This window comes from Cynocephalus volans, chromosome 10 (genome assembly GCF_027409185.1).
Source record: "Cynocephalus volans isolate mCynVol1 chromosome 10, mCynVol1.pri, whole genome shotgun sequence".
Lineage (NCBI taxonomy): Eukaryota > Metazoa > Chordata > Mammalia > Dermoptera > Cynocephalidae > Cynocephalus > Cynocephalus volans.
This window is the reverse complement of record NC_084469.1, coordinates 18,967,164-18,987,651: the sequence shown is the minus strand read 5'-3', so window position 1 is coordinate 18,987,651 and position 20,488 is coordinate 18,967,164. Positions and strand designations below refer to the sequence as shown.

Sequence of the window (20,488 nt, the reverse complement as noted above, 5' to 3'; positions counted from 1 at the left end):
GAATGACATTCAGGAACCTAGAAGCTATAATCTTAATAGAGATTTAATAGAGACATTAAAGGATACAATAACTTAAAAGAAATATGGTAGAAAAAATTTCTCCATTAGTTAGTGGCATCCTATTACGTACAGCGATATGCTTAGCCTAGTAATTTCAGATCGTTTAACATCAGTGCAATCTAAACAATCAAGAGGACCCTGACAGCCTTGTTTTTCCGAATAGAAGAATATGGCACTAAAACTTGTTGCAGAGACAGACATGTCATGAGGACATTACTAACATGTTTAGAGATTAAGGATCCTCCCCACATGCTTTCTCTACCCCACATTTAGTCTAGAAAGAGACTTAGCAGTAGAAATTTCACCATCATGCACGTTTTTACCCATGTTAATATCTCTGACAGTGGATAAGTCATAAAATCAACAGCATCCTTTAATTATAATTGGTGGCTTTTTTCTTAGTGGTTGTGATATTGCGAAATATATATTTATCTTCTGGTTTGCAGGCATACAACTCCTAAAATCTTTGAATCTCCAAAGTGGTAAGTGTTTCTTTGTATGCTAATGAGTTGACTGAAGGCTGGTGGATCCTGGATTGCCTCAGGATGGGGGGTGAACACCAGAAAGACCCTGGAATCTTCCGAAGGTTGGGATTTTCAGCCCCGCTCCCTGGCCTCCCCGGAGGGAAGAGGGATGAGCTGAAGGCTGAGTCAATCACCAATGGTCAATGATTTAATCAATCATGACTATGTAATGAAGCTTCCATAAACACCCAAAAGGACTGGGTTCGGGCATCTTCCGAATAGCTAAACACATGGAGGTTCCTTGAGAGTGGTGCACCCAGAGGGGGCATGAAATCTCCATGTCCCTTTCTACATACCTTGCCCTATGCATCTACTCCATCTGGCTTTTCATATGTATCCTCTGTAACATCCTTTATAATAAACCAGTAAATGTGTTTCCCTGACTTCTGTGAGCCATCCTAGCAAATTAATCAAACCCAAGGACAGGGTTGTGGGAACTTCAGTTTATAGCGGGTCAGAAGTGCAGGTGACAACCTATTACTTGTGACTGGATTATGAAGTGGGGGGCAGTCTTCTGGGACGGAGTCCTCAATCTGTGGGATCTGACACCATCTCCAGGTAGACAGTGTGAGAACTGAACTAAACTGGAGGACACCAATCATGTCTGCTGAAGAATCTGCCAGAGAATTGGTTGCTAGTGAGGAGAAATCCCACTCACATTTTGGTGACCAGAGGTCACAGAAGTGATCAGTGTTGAAAGAGAAGAGTAGAAAAAAAAGTTTGTTCTTTCCTTTCAGAGTGGTATATAAAGGTGCTTCTTAAGACCAATGGCATCTTAGATTCAGTGAAATATGTTACTTTCAAAGGTTTCAGTGAGTCTAAGATGTCATCAATTATAAGATGCACCTTTACACACTACTAAGAGAGAAAAAAAGCTGCCAATTTATAATAAGCACTTCTACCACCCTCACAAATAGCTAATATCTGAGTGTTTACAATGTTCTAAGCACTGTTCTAAATATTTTACATATTAATTTAATCTTCAAAGGACCCTCTATAGGGACACTACTGTTTTTCCCATTTTACACAAGAGAAAACCAAGTCACCAAAAGAGTAATTTGCCCAAGGTTATACGGTGGCATAGAAAGGATCGAACCCAGGTAGTACAGCCTCCAAAGTCCCTGTGCTTTAGCTATATACTATACTCTGAGTGCCTGTCTGACTTAGTGAAATATAAAATAATCTCTGAAATCCACCTGTGCTTTGGGAATCACTCTACATAATTGGTAGCACCAAATTTCCATCTGTCAAACCTGATTTTTTAACTTTTTGTGTCATGAATCTCTTCTAAAAAAGGAAGTAAAGGGAAAGTCTTCTTTTATAAATTCTCTAAGAAAAAATATTGTCAACACCAGAAAAGGCAATTAAAAATAAAGACTCCTGAAACTGATACATCTTTGAAGAACAGAATAAAATACAGATTTCTACTTTATAAATAAACCCCCCCAAAAAAAATTCAGCAAGAAAAAAACAATACCACTCTATGCTGATTTTCATGTGTCAAGACTAATAATAAAGCACAAGATAGAAAAAGCTGAGACCCATGTCACTTAACTCTAGGTCCTAGGTCCACCCTTTTAGCTAAAGTGCTTCTCTTTTTAAAGCTTTTTTTTTTTCCTTAAGGATGGAAAAATAACATAAAGCATTGTTAGGGAAGGTCTGAATAAACCTATTCAAGTATAAATAAACTGGTATTAAAATATGGCAACTTGGATAGCAAGGGCCTGGGTGCAGTCACCAGACACATTACTCAGAAATTAGAGCATGTAAATACATCAAATAGTTGAATCAGATAACATCAGCCTATTTACAGTGCTGGTTTTTTACCAACCATAGGTATCTAATAATTCAAATACCTGAGGCTTCTAAAACTTGGCTTTGCATTTCTTTTCTCTTCCAAAGATCTTGTCATTAAAAATAACACCAACCCAGGCATTTACTATAATAGTCTTCTGATCTTTTTATTACAATAACTCTTCTATTTCCCATAATTGCAATTTTAAGCATTCTAGCATCATGACTCTAGTGATTTTTGAACACAACAGGACCTACACCAATGACCTACCTCCACATTGCCAAATTTAATGATCACTTTTCAGTGATCAAGGTTCAACTCACTTGACCTTTCAGTGTATTTGACATAGCTGAGATTTCCTTCCTTCTTGAAACACTCATCACTTGGCTTCCAGGACACTATTTGGGTAATTCTCTTACCTCACAGGCCATTCCTTATTCTCCTGCCTTGATTCCTCTTTATCTTGCCAATCCTTAAACATTGGAGCACAGGACCCATTCTTCCAATCTATTTCCTAAACTTGCTCCTAGATGATCTTATCCTTACCTATAAGCCAACAAGTTCTTTCCCATGAACAACAGACTAATATGTCTAAAAGCACAGTTGACAACTCCACTTGAATGTCTACTAGGATCCTCAAATTTAATTAAACCTCTCTTGATATCCAACCCTCAAATGTCCTTCTCCAATTAACAATCTCAGTTAATGGCAACTCCATTACTTTACTAAATCGGGCCAAACACATTACTCATCCTTCACCTATTCTTTCTGTCACAGCCCATAATCAAAACAAGAAAAGATTCAGTCAAAACACCTTCAAAATAAATGCAGAATCTAAAAACCTCACACTGCTACACCATGATCTAAATGAATATCACCTATTACCTGGATGATTCAGACACCTAAACTGGATTCTGTTCAGCTCACTTTCTACTAAGATTCAAAGTGATCATCTTTAAAAACAAAAACACCTTATATTATGTTATTCCTCTGCTCAAAACCCTCTGATGGTTTCCATCTCACTCCGGGTAAAAGTCAAAGAACTCGCATTGTATTGTTCTATAGGGTCATATATAATCCACTTCCCACTCCCCAATAACCCCTGTTACTTCATTTGCTACTATTCCTTGCTCATTCCACTCCAACTAAATTGGCCTTTTTACTGTTCTTTGGACATTCTAAGCACACTCCCACCTTAGGACCTTTGCTGTATTCTCTTCATGGAAGGTGGTTCCCCCAGATATCTTCATGGTTTTCTCTCTCTCTCTTGCTGTAAATATTTTGCTCAAATTGCACTTTTTCTGACAGACCTTTCCTAACCATCCTATATAAAATAGCAACACTCAGCTGCCTGCTCCCTATCGCCACCTGTTCCCTTTATTCAACTTTATTTTTCCCTATAGCACTATCACCTAATACATGTGCCTGTTATTGTGCCTGAATTTTAGAGAACTGGGTGGCCAACCACATTTAGTTCCCATCTACAGAATGGGAGTATCTACACAAACCTTATGTAAATGAAAAAATATACATTCTCCCTGAAAAAGAGTAAAGGTTATTAATGCATTTGACATCTCTGTGAAAAAAATCCAATTAATCAGGTTTGCAAAGATTAGATTACTTTTTTCTCTGACCAGCAAATTTTTTTATTAAGGTATTTTTTTATTTTTCCCCAGGTCCCTGTGTCACTGACCAGCAAATTTGTATTATAAGAAAAAACAAACAATCCATAGTCCCAGTTTGTCTTAAAGTACTGAAATACTATCACAGCAATTTCCAGTCAAAATGTCAGAACCAAACGTGCAGAAAGCCCATCCTTTTGCACCTCACATGTAAAAATGCTGCATAAAATGTAACAAACATCATAACTACCACCATGCACAATCAAGTTCAAGAGCAAGAAAGGGAAATCATCAGGTGCTATCAACACAAAAGAAACTTAAAGCCAGAATGGTTAAGAAGCTAAAGATAGACCACAGAGATATTAGAAGCACACATATACATACTGACCATCAACAATCAATGCCTATAGAGTCAGGAAGGTATAGCTAAACTCCCTGAATAAAACCAACAGCAGTGAAGGACTGTCACACTGGTGAAATGAAAGAGGGTCAGACAGCCACCCAAAAGAAACTGAGCAGCAATAAGTGCTGCATGACAGGATCAGAAACTTCTAAAGGAGACTTTACTCTACCATCTCTAGGGACTTTTCACATATTAGCAGAACTCTGAAAAGAAAAATAAAAGAATTTTCTCTGTTAAAGATACATATTTTCTATTGTTTGTTTCTATTGTTTTCTATTGTTTCTAATGCTAAAGATATGATGAAAATATATTATTTTTAAAAACAGACAAAAGTAACAATTTTTTAACCCAAATATTTCACTGTACAAATCAACTAAGTAAAATAAATGATAAAATAGGCCTTAATGAAATAGATAACAGAATAGCTCAAGGCCAACAAGTGACATACCAATATATACATCCCTACAAGTGACACACCAATATATACATCCCTTCAATGTGAGCACTGTTTCATGTTCCTGAAGGATCACGTGTGTGTGCACGTGTGTTGATGTGTGTTGGTGTGAGACTGTAGGTTTGTGTTTTATTATAGTATAAGTATTAACAGTCACCTTTACAGCAGAATTGGAAATTTTCACATTCACAAATATAGCAGTAATGAGAGTCATGGACCTTTGAGTATAGCACATAGTTGAAAGATCAATCATTAAATACAAAATGTCAAGAATATTCTGCACATAAACATCTATTCATCATAGCTGAACTTATTACACAACTAAGAGTTAATACTTTGTCAACAGGAAGGGATGAAATGTAAATCTTTAAATATACCTCTGAGAAACACTTCCTGAGTGTATCTGGGACTTTACCATCCACCACATGGAGCATTCTTTCCATTTCTTCTCGTACAACATAACTCCCAGATTCATTTGAAAAAAGACTAAAAATGTCTAAGGAGAAAGAAAATAGGATAAATTAATCTCAACATAGGTCAAATATACCTTAGTAGAAGTAGGGAGAGAAAAGAAAGGTACCAACAATTGAGTGATTACTAGGGCCGAGAACTTCATAAATATAATTTAATTTATTCCTCAAAATAACCCAGCAACATAAAAGTGTCTGTCAACAACAGGTAAGTGAGATACACACATACACACACACATGAAATACTATACAGATGCTCCTACACTTACGATGGGATTATGTCCCAATTAAAATAAATGAACTGTTTCAAGACAGATAAATGTCTAAAAACATAACATTCGGGAAAAAAGCAAATTACAAAGTAATCTGTATGGAATACCATTTATTAAAAAGTTTAAAACCAGCAAAATAGTTGGAGATATATATATTTAAGGATATGTAAACATGTTCTGAAATGTATAAACCTGCATGAGGAATGAAAGATCACCAAATTCATGAGAGTGGTAACCACTATGAAGGGAAAAATAGGAATGGGATCATAAAAGGATACAAAGACAGCCTTACCTTAGTTATACTATTTTTTAAAAATCAAGAGCTGGGACAAACACAACACAACATTAAGAAATAATAAAGCTGGATAGAAGTACATAGTATACATATGTCTGAAATACTGTTGTTATGAGTTGAACTGTATCCCCCAAAAGATAGTACCTGTGAATGTTAGCTTATTTGGAAATAGGGTCTTTGCAGATATAATGTTAAGATGAGTTCATTAGGGTGAGACCCAATCTAATATGTCCTTATAAGAAGAGAAGACAGACACAAAGGGAAGAAAGCCATGTGATGAGAGAGGCAGAGATTGGAAAGATGCAGGTGAAAGTCAAGGAAGGTCAAGGATTGATGGCCATTAGCAGAAGTGAGGAAGAAGAAAGAATTTTCCCCAATAGGTTTCACAGGAAGCATGACTCTGCTGACACTGATTTTGGACTGCTAGCCTTCAGAACTGTGAGATAATAAGTATCTGTTGTTTTAAGCCACCCAGTTTGTAGTGCTTTGTTATGACAGCCGTAGGAAACTAACACAATTGTACAGTAAAAATAAAGAAACTTAAAAACTATGTTTGTGTTTGTGACTCAGAAAATTGTTATTTTTAATTACTGCTGCCTGGAGCCAGTTTATGTGTGTTTTGGTGGAGGGATGCTAATTTGGAAAAACCAGGATCACACTTATACTCCAATAGATAAAATAGGGTTTATGGAAATATGTTAATTATTTTGATTATGGTAATGGTTTACTGGGTAAATACATATGTCAAAACATATCAAAATGTATACTTTATATACATGTATTTTATTGTATATCAATTATACTTCAAAAAAACTGGTTTTTAAAAAAAAATTAAGAAGAAAAAAAATGATTAAGTGAGCTAGTTAGCTTATTTGACTACAGCACTGTGCTGATAACTCCAAGGTCAAGGGTTCCGATGCCCTTACCGGTCAGCTGTCAAAAACAAAAAAAAAAAGGATTAAGAAGAACAGAATAGATTCAGGAGCAAGAGAGAAGATTCTGAGAGATTTAGAAGAAGCAGTCCAAAGGTAGTATCTTAGTCTGCTTAACTACTGCAACAAAATACTATAAACTGGGTGGCTTATCATAGTTCTGGGAGGCTCAGAAGTCTAAGATCAAGGAGAAGACAAATTTGGTGTCCAGTAAAGGCCCACTTCCTGGTTCATAGATGGCTATCATTGTATCCTTATACAGCAGAAGTGGCGAGGGGTCTCTCTAAGGCCTCTTTCATAAGCGTATTTAATCCTATTCATGAAGCATTTAGTATTAGCCATCATGACCTAATCACCCTCCAAATGCAACACCTCCTAACAGAATCACATTGGGAGTTAGGATTTCAACACATGAATTTTGGGGGAACAAAAACATTCAGACCATAGCATGCAGATTAGAAAAGTAAGGAAGAAGAGAGAGAAACCCAGCATCCAGTGACCAAGAATAAAAATCTCAGAATTTTTGAAGCAAAATTTTGCATTCTGTGGCTATAAATGGCTGCCTATGCTTCTCCTGGGAAACCTTCAATTAAACTAACAGTGCTTACTAATGTTTTTGGTAAGAGCAGATTTGGGGAGCTCAAAGAAAAGAATGAGGGGACAAAAAACATTATAAACAACTGAATGAATAAAAAATAAGTAAATAAATTCATATACTAAGAAACACAGGTGGACACTGATCAACTAAGATTATCTTCCCTCTCATGCTTAGGAGGGTAAATGATGCCTTCTCATTATAGCACTTCCATGCTTAGTAAGATTGAAAGGTAATTATAATGGATGAGGTGCCAGCCTCTTCTAAGCTGAGATAATTCACCTAATAAAATTAATTTCTGAAATTAAAAGTAAAACATTAAAAGAATTAAGCCTTTTACCAAGAATTTGTATACAACATTATCAAGTATGTAAACTTTTGGTTTTGTTTGTGAAGAAACGAATAGACTACTAAGTCTGTCATCAGACTTTTAAGTAACAGCTTTATTGAGCTATAATTAACATCCCATAAGTCACCCTTTTAAAGTGTACAATTCCTTGATTTTAGTATATTCACAAGGTTGTGAAACCATCACCACTATCTAATTCCAGAACATTTTCATCAACCTCTCCAAAAAAACCCTATCCCATGAACAGTCACTTTCTTTTTTTTTTTTTTAATTTTATTTTGTCGATATACATTGTAGCTGATTATTGCTCCCCATCACCAAAACCTCCCTCCCTTCTCCCGCCCCCCCTCCCCCCCAACAATGTCCTTTCTGTTTCCTTGTCGTATCAACTTCAAATAATTGTGGTTGTTATATCTTCTCCCCCCCCCCCCCGGTTTTTGTGTGCGTGTGTGTGTGTGTGTGAATTTATATATTAATTTTTAGCTCCCACCAATAAGTGAGAACATGTGGTATTTCTCTTTCTGTGCCTGACTTGTTTCACTTAATATAATTCTCTCGAGGTCCATCCATGTTGTTGCAAATGGCAGTATTTCATTCGTTTTTATAGCTGAGTAGTATTCCATTGTGTAGATGTACCACATTTTCCGTATCCACTCATCTGATGATGGGCATTTGGGCTGGTTCCAACTCTTGGCTATTGTAAAGAGTGCTGCGATAAACATTGGGGAACAGATATACCTTCGACTTGATGATTTCCATTCCTCTGGGTATATTCCCAGCAGTGGGATAGCTGGGTCATATGGTAGATCTATCTGCAATTGTTTGAGGAATCTCCATACCATTTTCCATAGAGGCTGCACCATTTTGCAGTCCCACCAACAATGTATGAGAGTTCCTTTTTCTCCGCAGCCTCGCCAGCATTTATCGTTCAGAGTCTTTTGGATTTTAGCCATCCTAACAGGGGTTAGATGGTATCTCAGTGTGGTTTTGATTTGCATTTCCCGGATGCTGAGTGATGTTGAGCATTTTTTCATATGTCTGTTGGCCATTTGTATATCTTCCTTAGAGAAATGCCTACTTAGCTCTTTTGCCCATTTTTTAATTGGGTTGCTTGTTTTCTTCTTGTAAAGTTGTTTGAGTTCCTTATATATTCTGGATATTAATCCTTTGTCAGATGTATATTTTGCAAATATTTTCTCCCACTCTGTTGGTTGTCTTTTAACTCTTTTAATTGTTTCTTTTGCTGTGCAGAAGCTTTTCAGTTTGATATAATCCCATTTGTTTATTTTTCCTTTGGTTGCCCGTGCTTTTGGGGTCGTATTCATGAAGTCTGTGTCCAGTCCTATTTCCTGAAGTGTTTCTCCTATGTTTTCTTTAAGAAGTTTTATTGTTTCAGGGTGTATATTTAAATCCTTAATCCATTTTGAGTTGATTTTAGTATATGGTGAGAGGTATGGATCTAGTTTCATTCTCCTGCATATGGATATCCAGTTATCCCAGCACCATTTGCTGAAGAGGCAGTCCCTTCCCCAGTGAATAGGCTTGGTGCCTTTGTCAAAGATCAGATGGCAGTAAGTGTGTGGGTTGATTTCTGGATTCTCTATTCTATTCCATTGGTCAGTGTGTCTGTTTTTATGCCAGTACCATACTGTTTTGGTTATTATAGCTTTGTAGTATAGCTTAAAGTCAGGTAGTGTTATGCCTCCAGCTTTATTTTTTTTGCTGAGCATTGCTTTGGCTATGCGTGGTCTTTTATAGTTCCATATAAATGTCTGAATAGTTTTTTCCATTTCTGAGAAAAATGTCTTTGGAATTTTGATGGGGATTGCATTGAATTTGTATATCACTTTGGGTAGTATGGACATTTTCACTATGTTGATTCTTCCAATCCAAGAGCATGGGATATCTTTCCATCTTCTTGTATCCTCTCTAATTTCTCTCAGCAGTGGTTTGTAGTTCTCATTATAGAGATTTTTCACCTTCTTGGTTAACTCAATTCCTAAGTATTTTATTTTTTTGGTGGCTATTGCAAATGGGCAGGCTTTCTTGATTTCTCCTTCTGCATGTTCACTATTGGAGAAAAGAAATGCTACTGATTTTTGTGTGTTGATTTTGTATCCTGCTACTGTGCTGAAATCATTTATCAATTCCAAGTGTTTTTGTAGAGGTTTTAGGCTGTTTGGTGGTTCCTTAGGTTGTAGATAGTGTTTTTGTTAGCTTGTTTTCTCTTCATGAATGCCATTTTTATTATACTAGCGGGTTTAGATTTTTCTTGGGTTTTTATGGCAGTGGTAGTTATTTTTCAGGATCCAAACCCAGTACTCCCTTGAGGATTTCTTGTAAGGGTGGTCTTGTGGTAGTGAACTCCCGCAGTTTTTGTTTGTCTGAGAAATATACTATTTGCCCCTCATTTCGGAAGGATAGCCTTGCAGGGTAGAGTATTCTTGGCTGGCAATCTTTGTCTTTTAGTATTTTGAAAATATCATCCCATTCCTTTCTAGCTTTTAGGGTTTGTGATGAAAAGTCTGATGTTAACCTGATTGGGGCTCCCTTATAGGTGATTTGACGCTTCTCTCTTGCAGCTTTTAAGATTCTCTCTTTGTCTCTGAGTTTTGCCAATTTGACTATGACATGTCTTGGAGAAGGTCTTTTTGGGTTGAATACATTTTGAGATCGTTGAGCTTCCTGGATCTGAAGATCTGTGATTTTTCCTATACCTGGGAAGTTTTCTGCCACTATTTTGTTGAATATGTTTTCAATGGAATCTCCATTTTCCTCCCCTTCTGGAATACCCATGACTCGGATATTTGATCGCTTAAGGTTGTCTGATATCTCTCTCAGATTTTCTTCAATGTCCTTGATTCTTTTTTCTTTCTTTTTGTCTGCTTGTGTTATTTCAAACAGCCCATCTTCAAGTTCAGAGGTTCTCTCTTCAACTTCGACAAGCCTGCTGGTTAAACTCTCCGTTGTGTTTTTTATTTCGCTGAATAACTTCTTCAGTTCAGCAAGTTCTGCTACATTTTTTTTCAGGACATTGATTTCCTTGTACATTTCCTCTTTCAGATCCTGTATACTTTTCCTCATTTCATCATGATGTCTAGCTGAGTTTTCTTGTATCTCATTCAGTTTCCTTAGAATTATCACTCGAAATTCCTTGTCAGTTATTTCAAGGGCTTCTTGTTCTATAGGATCTAGAGTTTGAGATTTATTAACTTTTGGTGGTGTACTTTCTTGATTTTTTGTATTTCTGGTTTCTTTTTTTTGTTGTTTATTCATTGTGGCAGGGGGTTTCACAGTCCACCGGTTTGAGACTAATGACTAACTAGGATTTTGCTGTGGTTGCCAATTTCGTATGGCTCCCTCCGTGACTGCTCAGTTGGCCTCTAGTGCCTTGTGTGTGTGGTTGCCTCGGGTCTTGGGCTTCTCCGGGGAGCCACCTTTCTGGTCAGCTTGGACTCTGCTGGGCTGGTGGATCATGTACCACAGGGTGTGTGATCTCTGTTGAGCTTTCACTTCCTGTGCAGGACTTCTCCCCGTTCCGTGTGCTCTGGCCCAGGCTGTTAGATTGTGCAGTGGCGACCCCACCGGGTATGTGGTTTCTGTCGAGTCTCCGCCTCCCTGGCCGCACGTCTCCCCACTCTGTGCGCACTGTGCTGGGCTGGGGCGTGTCTTCTGCAACCCTCGTCTGTCAGCTGGGCCTTCAAGACCCTGCTCGGCACTGCCTCGCCCAGGAAGTCTATCAGCTTTCTGCTAGGCACAGACGACCGGTCTCTCTGGGTGCCTTTGTAGCACTGTGTAGATCTTTCTCGGGTCTTGTTCACCTTTGTATCCCCCCGGTATAAACCGAGTCTAGCGCCTGCCTGCAGCCTGCTCTCCGGCAGGTTCAAGCGGACCTGGGAACTTTCCTACCACACTATTCCCAACCAGAAATTCGTTAGGCTTTTTTCCAAACTGGTGGCCGCAGAGATGGTATCTGCCTCCCAGTAACAGGAAGTTTACCGGGGGCCGGAGTCCAGGGTGTGGTGGAGTGACAGTCGGCCCGCCCGTACTTCCTTGCCCTCCCAACACTGGCCGGGGACGCCCCACGCCACCAGCCCCGCCAGAGAACCACGGAGGGAGAGGGAGAGGAGGCCGGCCAGCAGGCTCCGGAAAGCCCTGCGCCGGGCGAAGCAAGTGGGAGGGCTCAGTGATGGCTGAGCAGGGCGGAGCTGCCCGCACCTGGGAAAATGGAAGCAGCACCGGGGCGGTGAGTGGCCTGGTGGTGCAGGCGGGAGCCGGGTGGGCATCCGCCCCCCGAACAGAGCTGGGCCAAGGGTCATTCACAGGGTTGTGCCAGGTCGGGTGCTCGCTCTCTGTCTCTGGTTTGTCGCCTTCCGTGTTCTCGGCCGCTGCCGCCTCGGGCTGTTCAGTCGCGGCGCGGCGCGGGCGCTCCCAGGAATCTTCTTTAATGCCGGCCTGAAACCTCGAATCCTGAATAGGGCAGCTGGCCGCCTTCAGCGCGGCCCCGGCCTCTGGGATCCTGTCCGCATCCACAGCAGCCCTGGCGCCATGTTCCCTGTTTCGAGACTCGCTTTTGCAGCTAAGAAACAGTTCTTTTCCTGCTCCACACTTCAAAGCTGTTGCCTGTAAGTGAGGCAGCCTCTCCTGCCAGGGGCAAAGTGGCGTTCAGCCCCCACGACCAGCCAGCAGCTGCAGTCCTCCCTTAAGAGATGGCAAGAGGAAGGTCCACAAGTTTCCTGGCTGCCTGAGGCCCAGTGGCCGCCTTTTCCACCTCAGTTACTCCGCGCCAACCGCCGCAGCCACCGCCATCTTGAAACTCATGAACAGTCACTTTCCATTTCCCTCTCCCTAAGATCCTGGCAACCCACTAATCTACTACTTTCTGCCACCATGAATTTGCCTAATTTGCAAATTTCATATAAATGGAATCATATAATACGTGGCCTATTGTGACTAGAATCTATTACTCAGCAAAATGTTTTCAGGTTCATCCACGTTGTAGCATGAATCAGTTACTCTGTTCCTTCTTATGGTAGAGTAATATTCCATTATATGAATATAACACCATTTATTTATCCATTCATCTGCTGATGGACATTAGAATTGTTTCCAATTAGTGACTGATAGAATTTGGATATGTTGCCCCCGCCAAAACTCATGTGGAAATCTGATCCCCAATGTGGCAATGCTGGAAGCTGTTTGAGTCATGGGGGCAGGTCCCTCATGAATGGATTAATGCTCTCCCTGGGGAGTGAGATCTCAATCTATTAGTTCCTGTGAGAGCTGTTGTTTAAAAGACCCTGGCACCTCCATTCTCTCTCTCTTGTTTCCTCTTGCCATGTGATCTGCTCGTACCCGCCAGCTGCCTGCCACTTTCCACCATGAGTAGAAGCAGCCTGAGGCCTGTGCCAGACGCAGCTGTCCCAGAATCACAAGCCAAATAAACCTCTGTTCTTTGCAAATTACCCAGTCTCAGGTATTTCTGTTATAGCAACACAAATGGACTAATACAGTGACTATTATGAACAATGCTCCTATGAACAGTTGTGAACATGGTTTTTTTTTGTTTGTGAGTATATGTATTAAATTTTCTTAGTTATATACTTAGGAGTGGAATTGCTGGGTCATATGGTATCTTAATGTTTAACAGCTTGAGGAACTGCCAAACTGGTTTCCAAAATGGTTGCACTATTTTACACTCCCACCAGCTATGTGTGATGGTTATAATTTTTCCACATCTTCGTCAACACTTATTATCTTTTCTATTTTAGCCACTCTAGTGGATAAGAACCAGTTTTAATTTACATTTCTTTAATGCCTAATTATGTTGAGCATTTTTTTCAAGTGCTTATCGGCTATTTGCATATCTTCTTTAGAGAAATGCCAATTCTAATCCTTTGCCTGTCATCAAAATTTTAAGGAAAATTATTCTACACACAAATGTGGTATTATCATTTTGAGATAACAAAAGTACTCACATCTTGCTTTCTCTTCATCTCTGCCTCTTGTAAGGAGGACAAGTCCAACTATTAAGTTATTGAAGTGTAGCCCTTTGGACGTTCCACCAAATGAACAATAAATCACCTAAAAGAAAACGATAAAGCAAATCTTAGGAGATGTTTCAGTTGTTGAGGAATTTGAGGTGGGTATCACCATTAACAAATCTTGTTTTCATCTCCAGAGAAGGCCGCGGTAAATTTTTTATTATTTATTTATTTATTTTCTGGTAAATTTTAGAGAAATGATGTTAAGTTTCTCCCTGCTCTTCCTCCTTTGCATCTTATGCATTCAGCCGAGAATATACTGCATCTACCCTAAAAAACATATATTAGAGGCTCACACAACTGAATACTTATCATTTCTCTGTGGAGTTCTTAACAAGGTCCAAGAGGATAAAGGTCCTCCTTCAATAACCCCAATAATGTGATAAGGATTTTGTACAATTACAGAACTTCCTTCAACCTCAGTAAAACTTACACAATATTATTTTCATTGGGAAAAAAGACACTCTCTGAGTGTTGAGAAATACAAAGAGACCTGAAAAAAATTATTTTACACTTTCAAAAATGAGTAAGTGTACAGTAAATCAGAATTAAAGAAGAAAAATTATGCATAAGAAAGGGTCAGCAACAACAATCACTATAAATTCGTTCACTCATTTGATAATTCTTTGTTGAGTGCCTAGTACCTGCCATGGAGAATTTTTGTCAGAAAAATGCATGATTAAAGAATAATTCAAGAAATAAAACTTAAATGGCCAATATGAAAACTGAAAATATATATTCATCAAATAACATTTATAAATATATTTAATAACACTGACAACTGGTGCCATAAACTATATACCTATAGTGCCATTGATAGCTCAACCTAGTAAACAAAAACTAACCAAGGGAAATGGCTGCAGATTAGAACATAAAAAATATAAAAAACCAGAACACACACTTTGTGGAATAACTATTTTTAGTTGCCCCACCTCCCACCCCCAACTGGTGGAACAGAAAAAATGCTTTATCCCTGGGCAGGAAACCTAACAGCCACGGACCTTTAGAGAACCCCTACCATTTGGGGAGAGGGTAGAATCACTGAGAAAGTCTCACCTCAGAGACCCAAGGACACAATGCTTGCCTAAAACTGAGGGAGTAATAGAACAGAGATGCCAGGGGCCTGAGGCTTGGAGCCAGGGGAAGCCAAACCCAGCCACAACCAGGTAAAGAGCACACGAAAAACACCATTTTCATGCGGGTAGCCCACCACAGCCACCGCAATTGCCGTGGCTGCCGCAAAAGTGGCTAGTCTCTATAGCAGCAGTCACAGCCACCATGCAGATGGCACACCAAACTTTCAACTGCAATGACATAAGGAGAGACACCAGTGGAGACCAAAAAAAGGGGTCCTCTCTCTCCACAAAGCACACTCTAGAGTAATAGAAGAAGCATCTGATTTATGATAATAGGGGAAGACGGGGGACTTGATCACACCTGTCTCAGTACTGGACAGATCATCTAGGTAACAAACCAACAGAGGAACAGATAATCTATCAGATGGAGAGAACAAATTTACAGTTATTAGAGAGGAGAGGGAATGAAAGGGAGGAAGAGGGAGGGGAAGGAAGAAGGGGAGAGATTGGACAAAGGGCATAAAGAATAAGTATGATTTGTAACAATGAATATGCTAATAGGAAATAAATTTTTAAAAAGAACGAAAGAAAGAAATAGAACACAGAATGTCCACCTCCCCGGCACTTCCCACCTCCACACTGCACTAGCAAGCACTGAGGAAAAAATAACAACAGTACTCAGCTAGAGGAGAGGGAAGAGTCTGGACAGGGACCCTCTCTGAGGCACAACAACGAAGAAGAAAAGCTCAAAAGTAGACAGTAGAGCAGATATTAGAAAAATTCTCTAGCAAAGAGCTCCTGACCCTAAACAACAAAAAAAAGGGAATTTGAAGCCTGCAGTGTGCACCGAGGGTAACCACAGCTACACCAAGACCAAAACTACAGCTCAGCTACAGACTAGATTGACTCAACACCACATGCTCAAGACATAAATACTAGTTAGTTCAGTCTCTACCATTCTATACAAAACACCCGTCTTTCAACCACGAATTATAAGTCACACGAAGGGGAAAAAAAAAGACCCTAACATACTGTCAGAGACAAAGGAAAAAAATTGTACCACAGTTGAAGAATGTTTTGTAATGGCTCAATATTAAACTCAATAGAGTGAGTAAAAGATTATCTAAAATGAAACACAAAGGGAAGAAAAGGGGGGGGGAGGTTTCCAAAGGGTGGTTAGAACAGAAAATCCAAGAACCGTGGGCCAATATCAATGATGTGATATATGTGTAATCAAAATCCTGGAAGAGAAAGAGACTGGGACAGAAGAAATATCTACAGAGGTAAAGGTTGAGAATTTTCCAAAACTAATAAAGACACAAAAGCACAAATGGAAGAAGCTCAGAGAATAGGCAAAATAAATCACATGTCTAACTTCCACAAACAACTAAACAAACCATACGCAAACTACTCAAAACCAAAGACAAAAAGAAAATCTTTAAGGCTACCATAAGAAAAAAGACACATTACACTGAGAGAGAATTACAGCAGGTTTCTCAAAACCTATGTAAGCTAGAAGCCAATGGAATGACATGTTTAAAGCACTAAAAGAAAAAAACTCAACCAAGATTCTATACAGGGCGAAAGTATCTTCCAAAAAGAAAGGAAAAAGTAGACTTTTTCAGAGAAACAAAAACAGAAAAGTCATTATCAGCAACCTGAACGATATAAAAGAATTTAAAAAGTACTTCAGGCTGAAAGAAATATGATGCCATAGAGACACATGCACTCCCATAAAGAAGTACTGGATGTGGCATTGATGAAGGTAAATATAAAATTATTTTTCTTAGTTTTAATTGCTTTAAAAGATAATTAGCTGTCTAAAGCAAAAATAGTAGAAATGCAATATATGTTTATATAGTACACATAAAAGTAAAACACATGACAACAATAACACAGAAGACAGGAGAAGGGAATTGGAAATATACTGTGGTATACTACGTATAAGTGTTGTTTAATACACCAATTCATGTGTAGTACATCTCAATCTTTATACTGTCAGTCAGCAAGAAATTACTTAATCTTAGCACTCTAGTGTTTAAACCCAACATTAACCCTATTAATAAATTCTTATAATAATAAAAACAATAGCTAACATTTAAATGCTTAGTATGTGTCATATAACTGTTGTAAATGCTCTACCAGTATTAAGCCTCAAGATGACTCAATGAAAAAAGTATTGGTGTCCCATTTTATGGTTGGGGGAACCTAGAGCCCAAAGAGATTAATAAGTAACTTATCTAAAGTCATACATCAACGAAGTGGCGAAGTCAGAATTTAAACCTAGGCAAGACAGGTTCCTGAAACTAACAGTTCTATTATATAATTATATATGTTAATTTCTAATTAATTTCTCTAGAATTATATGAAAGACATTACTAGCAAGATATACACCATTTTTGTAAAATTTCCTGAAGATTAAACTAAGAAATTTAAATAATCACAAACTCAATTGGTAAACAGTTTCTTTGGTTGGCCTCCCTTTCCCACCCCACTATAACTTTACAATCCAGTCTTTTTCACTTTTGACAATTTCACTGAGTTTAATACAATAAGAGTAAAATAGGGTAAAGTTAATAAAGAAATTTTGGGTAAGATATGACTTTCAGTTTTGCAAGTACTTATAGAATGTGAAAGATTTTGTTTGGAATAAACTTGGCTGGAATGTTGGAATATACTGATGCCTCCCTATCACTCCCAAAACACAGTAACATCAATAACCTTCTAAAATTACCTAGTTCATTTGACAGAGGAAAGGAGGCCTGGGAAAAATCACCACATTTCCTGAATTCTATGATGTACATATTTTCCACCTTTTATTAATATTCCAGAAATCAGCATGCATCTAACACATCTAATGTGTAATCTTTTTTTTCATCAAAAAAAAAAAACCCAAAAAAACATTTTTAAATCAATGGTCACTACAGTGACAGTGCTTTAACATTTAGGGAATATTAAGTGCCATGCTCATTGCTACTCAGCTTTGTTTTCAGGATTGAGGAGAACAGGTGTGCACAAAATAAGCAAGGATATTTTGACACCTTTTTTTCAACAAGCACTTAATAAATGTGAGCTATTATTATAATAATTTGTTGCAAGATCTTTGTTTAGGGCCCGCCCATGGCTCACTTGAGAGAGTGTGGCACTGACAACACCAAAGCCACGGGTTTGGGTCCCTATATAGGGATGGCCGGTTAGCTCACTTGGGAGAGCGTGGTGCTGACAACACCAAGTCAAGGGTTAAGATACCCTTACCAGTCATTTTTTTAAAAAAAGACCCACTATACATCATGAAAACATTAAGCACTCATTTGCATACAACTTACCTAATACTGATAAAATTTCATGTTGATATTTAAATGCAAGCACTGCTCCTACATATGTGTATCAAAAAGATTTTTCCTCTTACTGCTAAAAAATATTTTTGCTTACATTACTATCTCTGCAGGGAAGAGTCTATTACAACAAAATGTTTCTTTTCTTCAAATGCATTTCATAATACTAATCATTTTTTTCTTTTAACTGTAGATATTGCATGGAAAGATCACAAGGTAAAGTCACACTTATCTCTGAAAAGGTAATAAAGGGCCCCTTGAAATTCTGACTCAATAAGATACAAATGCATAGTGTGAATTTCACAAGGCTAAGCAAAGAACAAATACTGAGGAAACAACTACCAGGGACTGGAAAGCTAAATATACCCAAAGCTCACATTGAGATGACCAATCAGAAGAGAGACTTCATTTAAGATCCAGCGTTGAGTACAGACCCCAAGTCCATCCTTGGCATTAGTGCTAAACCAGACTTAGAGAAAAGTCTACCATTACAAAGCTTTAAAATAAGACTCAAATGGATTAACTAATCCACAATTAATTTAACTGTCTTCTAGAATAAAATCCAACACTCTTTAAATAAAGACAACAAAATTCTGATACTCAAAACATAAGGTTTACAGATGTCTAGTAGATTTTTTTTTTTTTAATTACTAGATGTAAGAAGAAACAGGAAAATGTAACCAATTACAAGAAAAAGAAACAGGCAAAAGAATGACAGAGATGATAAAGACTGGTACACAAAAAGTTTAAAATAGCTATTATAAATATGCTCAAAGACTCAAACAGAAATATAAACATGGAAATGGAAACTACATTTTAAAAAGAAACAAGCAGAATTTTAGAGTAAAAAAAATACAAGATCTAAAATAAAAAGTTTACTGCACAACTTTAAAAGCATATTGAACACTGCCAAATAAAAGATCAGTGAACTTGAATAAACAGCAATAGGAACTATCCCAGAAAGAGTAATAGGAACTACACAATCAGAAATACAGTGAAGAAAAAGAGCTAGAAGTGGAGGGGGGAAGGGCGGACAGAAAAGAGAAAATAATCAGTCTCAGTAACCTGTGAAAACTCACCTCACCGAGCAATTTTACATACATGTAACTGGAAGCCAAGAAAAGGAAAGGGAAAATATATTTGAACAATAGTGACCAAATATAGCCCAAATTTGATGAAAAACACAAAGATCCAAGATGTTGAAGGAACCTCAAATAAAATAAACAAAGAAAACCAAAAAAGGTACATCATAAATTCCTGAAAAATAGTGATAATCTTGAAAGCATTGAGAAAAAAGGACATATTAAATAGCAAAACAAAAACAAGAATAATCAATGACTTCTAATCAAACACAATGCAAGCCAGAAAACAATGGAAGAAACACCTTTAAAGTATTAAAATGAAGAAGAAAAAACTCAATCTGGGATTCTATATCCAACAATAAAATGACAAAACCGAATTTTAAAATGGGCAAATGATTTGAATAAAAATACGCCCAACATCCTTAGTCATTAGGGAAATGCAAATCAAAGCCACAATGAAATACTAGGATCCTATAATAAAATAAATAAATTAAAAGGGTGTGGAGAAATTGAAACCCTCATACATTGCTGTTTGAATGTAAAAGAGTGTGGCTATTGTTGAATACAACCTGGCAGTTCTTCAAAAAGTTAAACATAGAATTACCATATGACCTGACAATTCCATTCCTAAGTATATAAGCAAAGGAATTGAAAACAGGGACTCAAACAGATACTTGTATGCCAATATTCACAGCAGTATTATTTACAATAGCCAAAAGGTTGAAATAACCCAAGTGTCTATCAACAGATGAATAGATAAAACGTGGTACATACACACAATGCAAATATTATTTAGAATAATATAATATATTATTTAGAATATTATTCAGTAAATAACTAACTCCAAATGAATAAAACAGTCTCTTAATCATTGTATATATCAATTCTTTCCTTCTACTTCTTCAACAAAGGGCTCAATTCAAACCATTATCAAAGTTAATGTTGTATTTGAATATTCCTTTTCCCTTTAAGAAATCACACACAAGTAGACCAACCTCTTCAAATGCTTAACCCAAAGCTAGCCTAGAAGTTACCAAAAAGTTTGATTTCATGTCATGACAAAGTTTATGTTCTAGATATTTTAAATGGTAATCAAATTAAATTATAAGAATTAAGGTAAATGTATGCTGACTTTGTTTAGACAAGTATTATTAGACAAAGTCTCATAATATTACATTTT

General features: G+C 37.7%; 1 protein-coding gene across 2 annotated transcripts in view; it reads right to left on the bottom strand.

Moving 5' to 3' along the window:
• Positions 1-20,488, bottom strand: part of USP32 (ubiquitin specific peptidase 32) — a 181,976-nt gene that overhangs the window by 94,718 nt on the left and 66,770 nt on the right. For both annotated transcript variants that reach the window (XM_063109752.1, XM_063109753.1), the window contains exons 3-4: positions 13,750-13,855; positions 5,236-5,354 (exon numbers count right to left, since the gene is read on the bottom strand). In XM_063109752.1, coding sequence (XP_062965822.1) covers positions 5,236-5,354; positions 13,750-13,855 — 225 coding nt within the window. The remainder of the gene's footprint in view (positions 1-5,235; positions 5,355-13,749; positions 13,856-20,488) is intronic.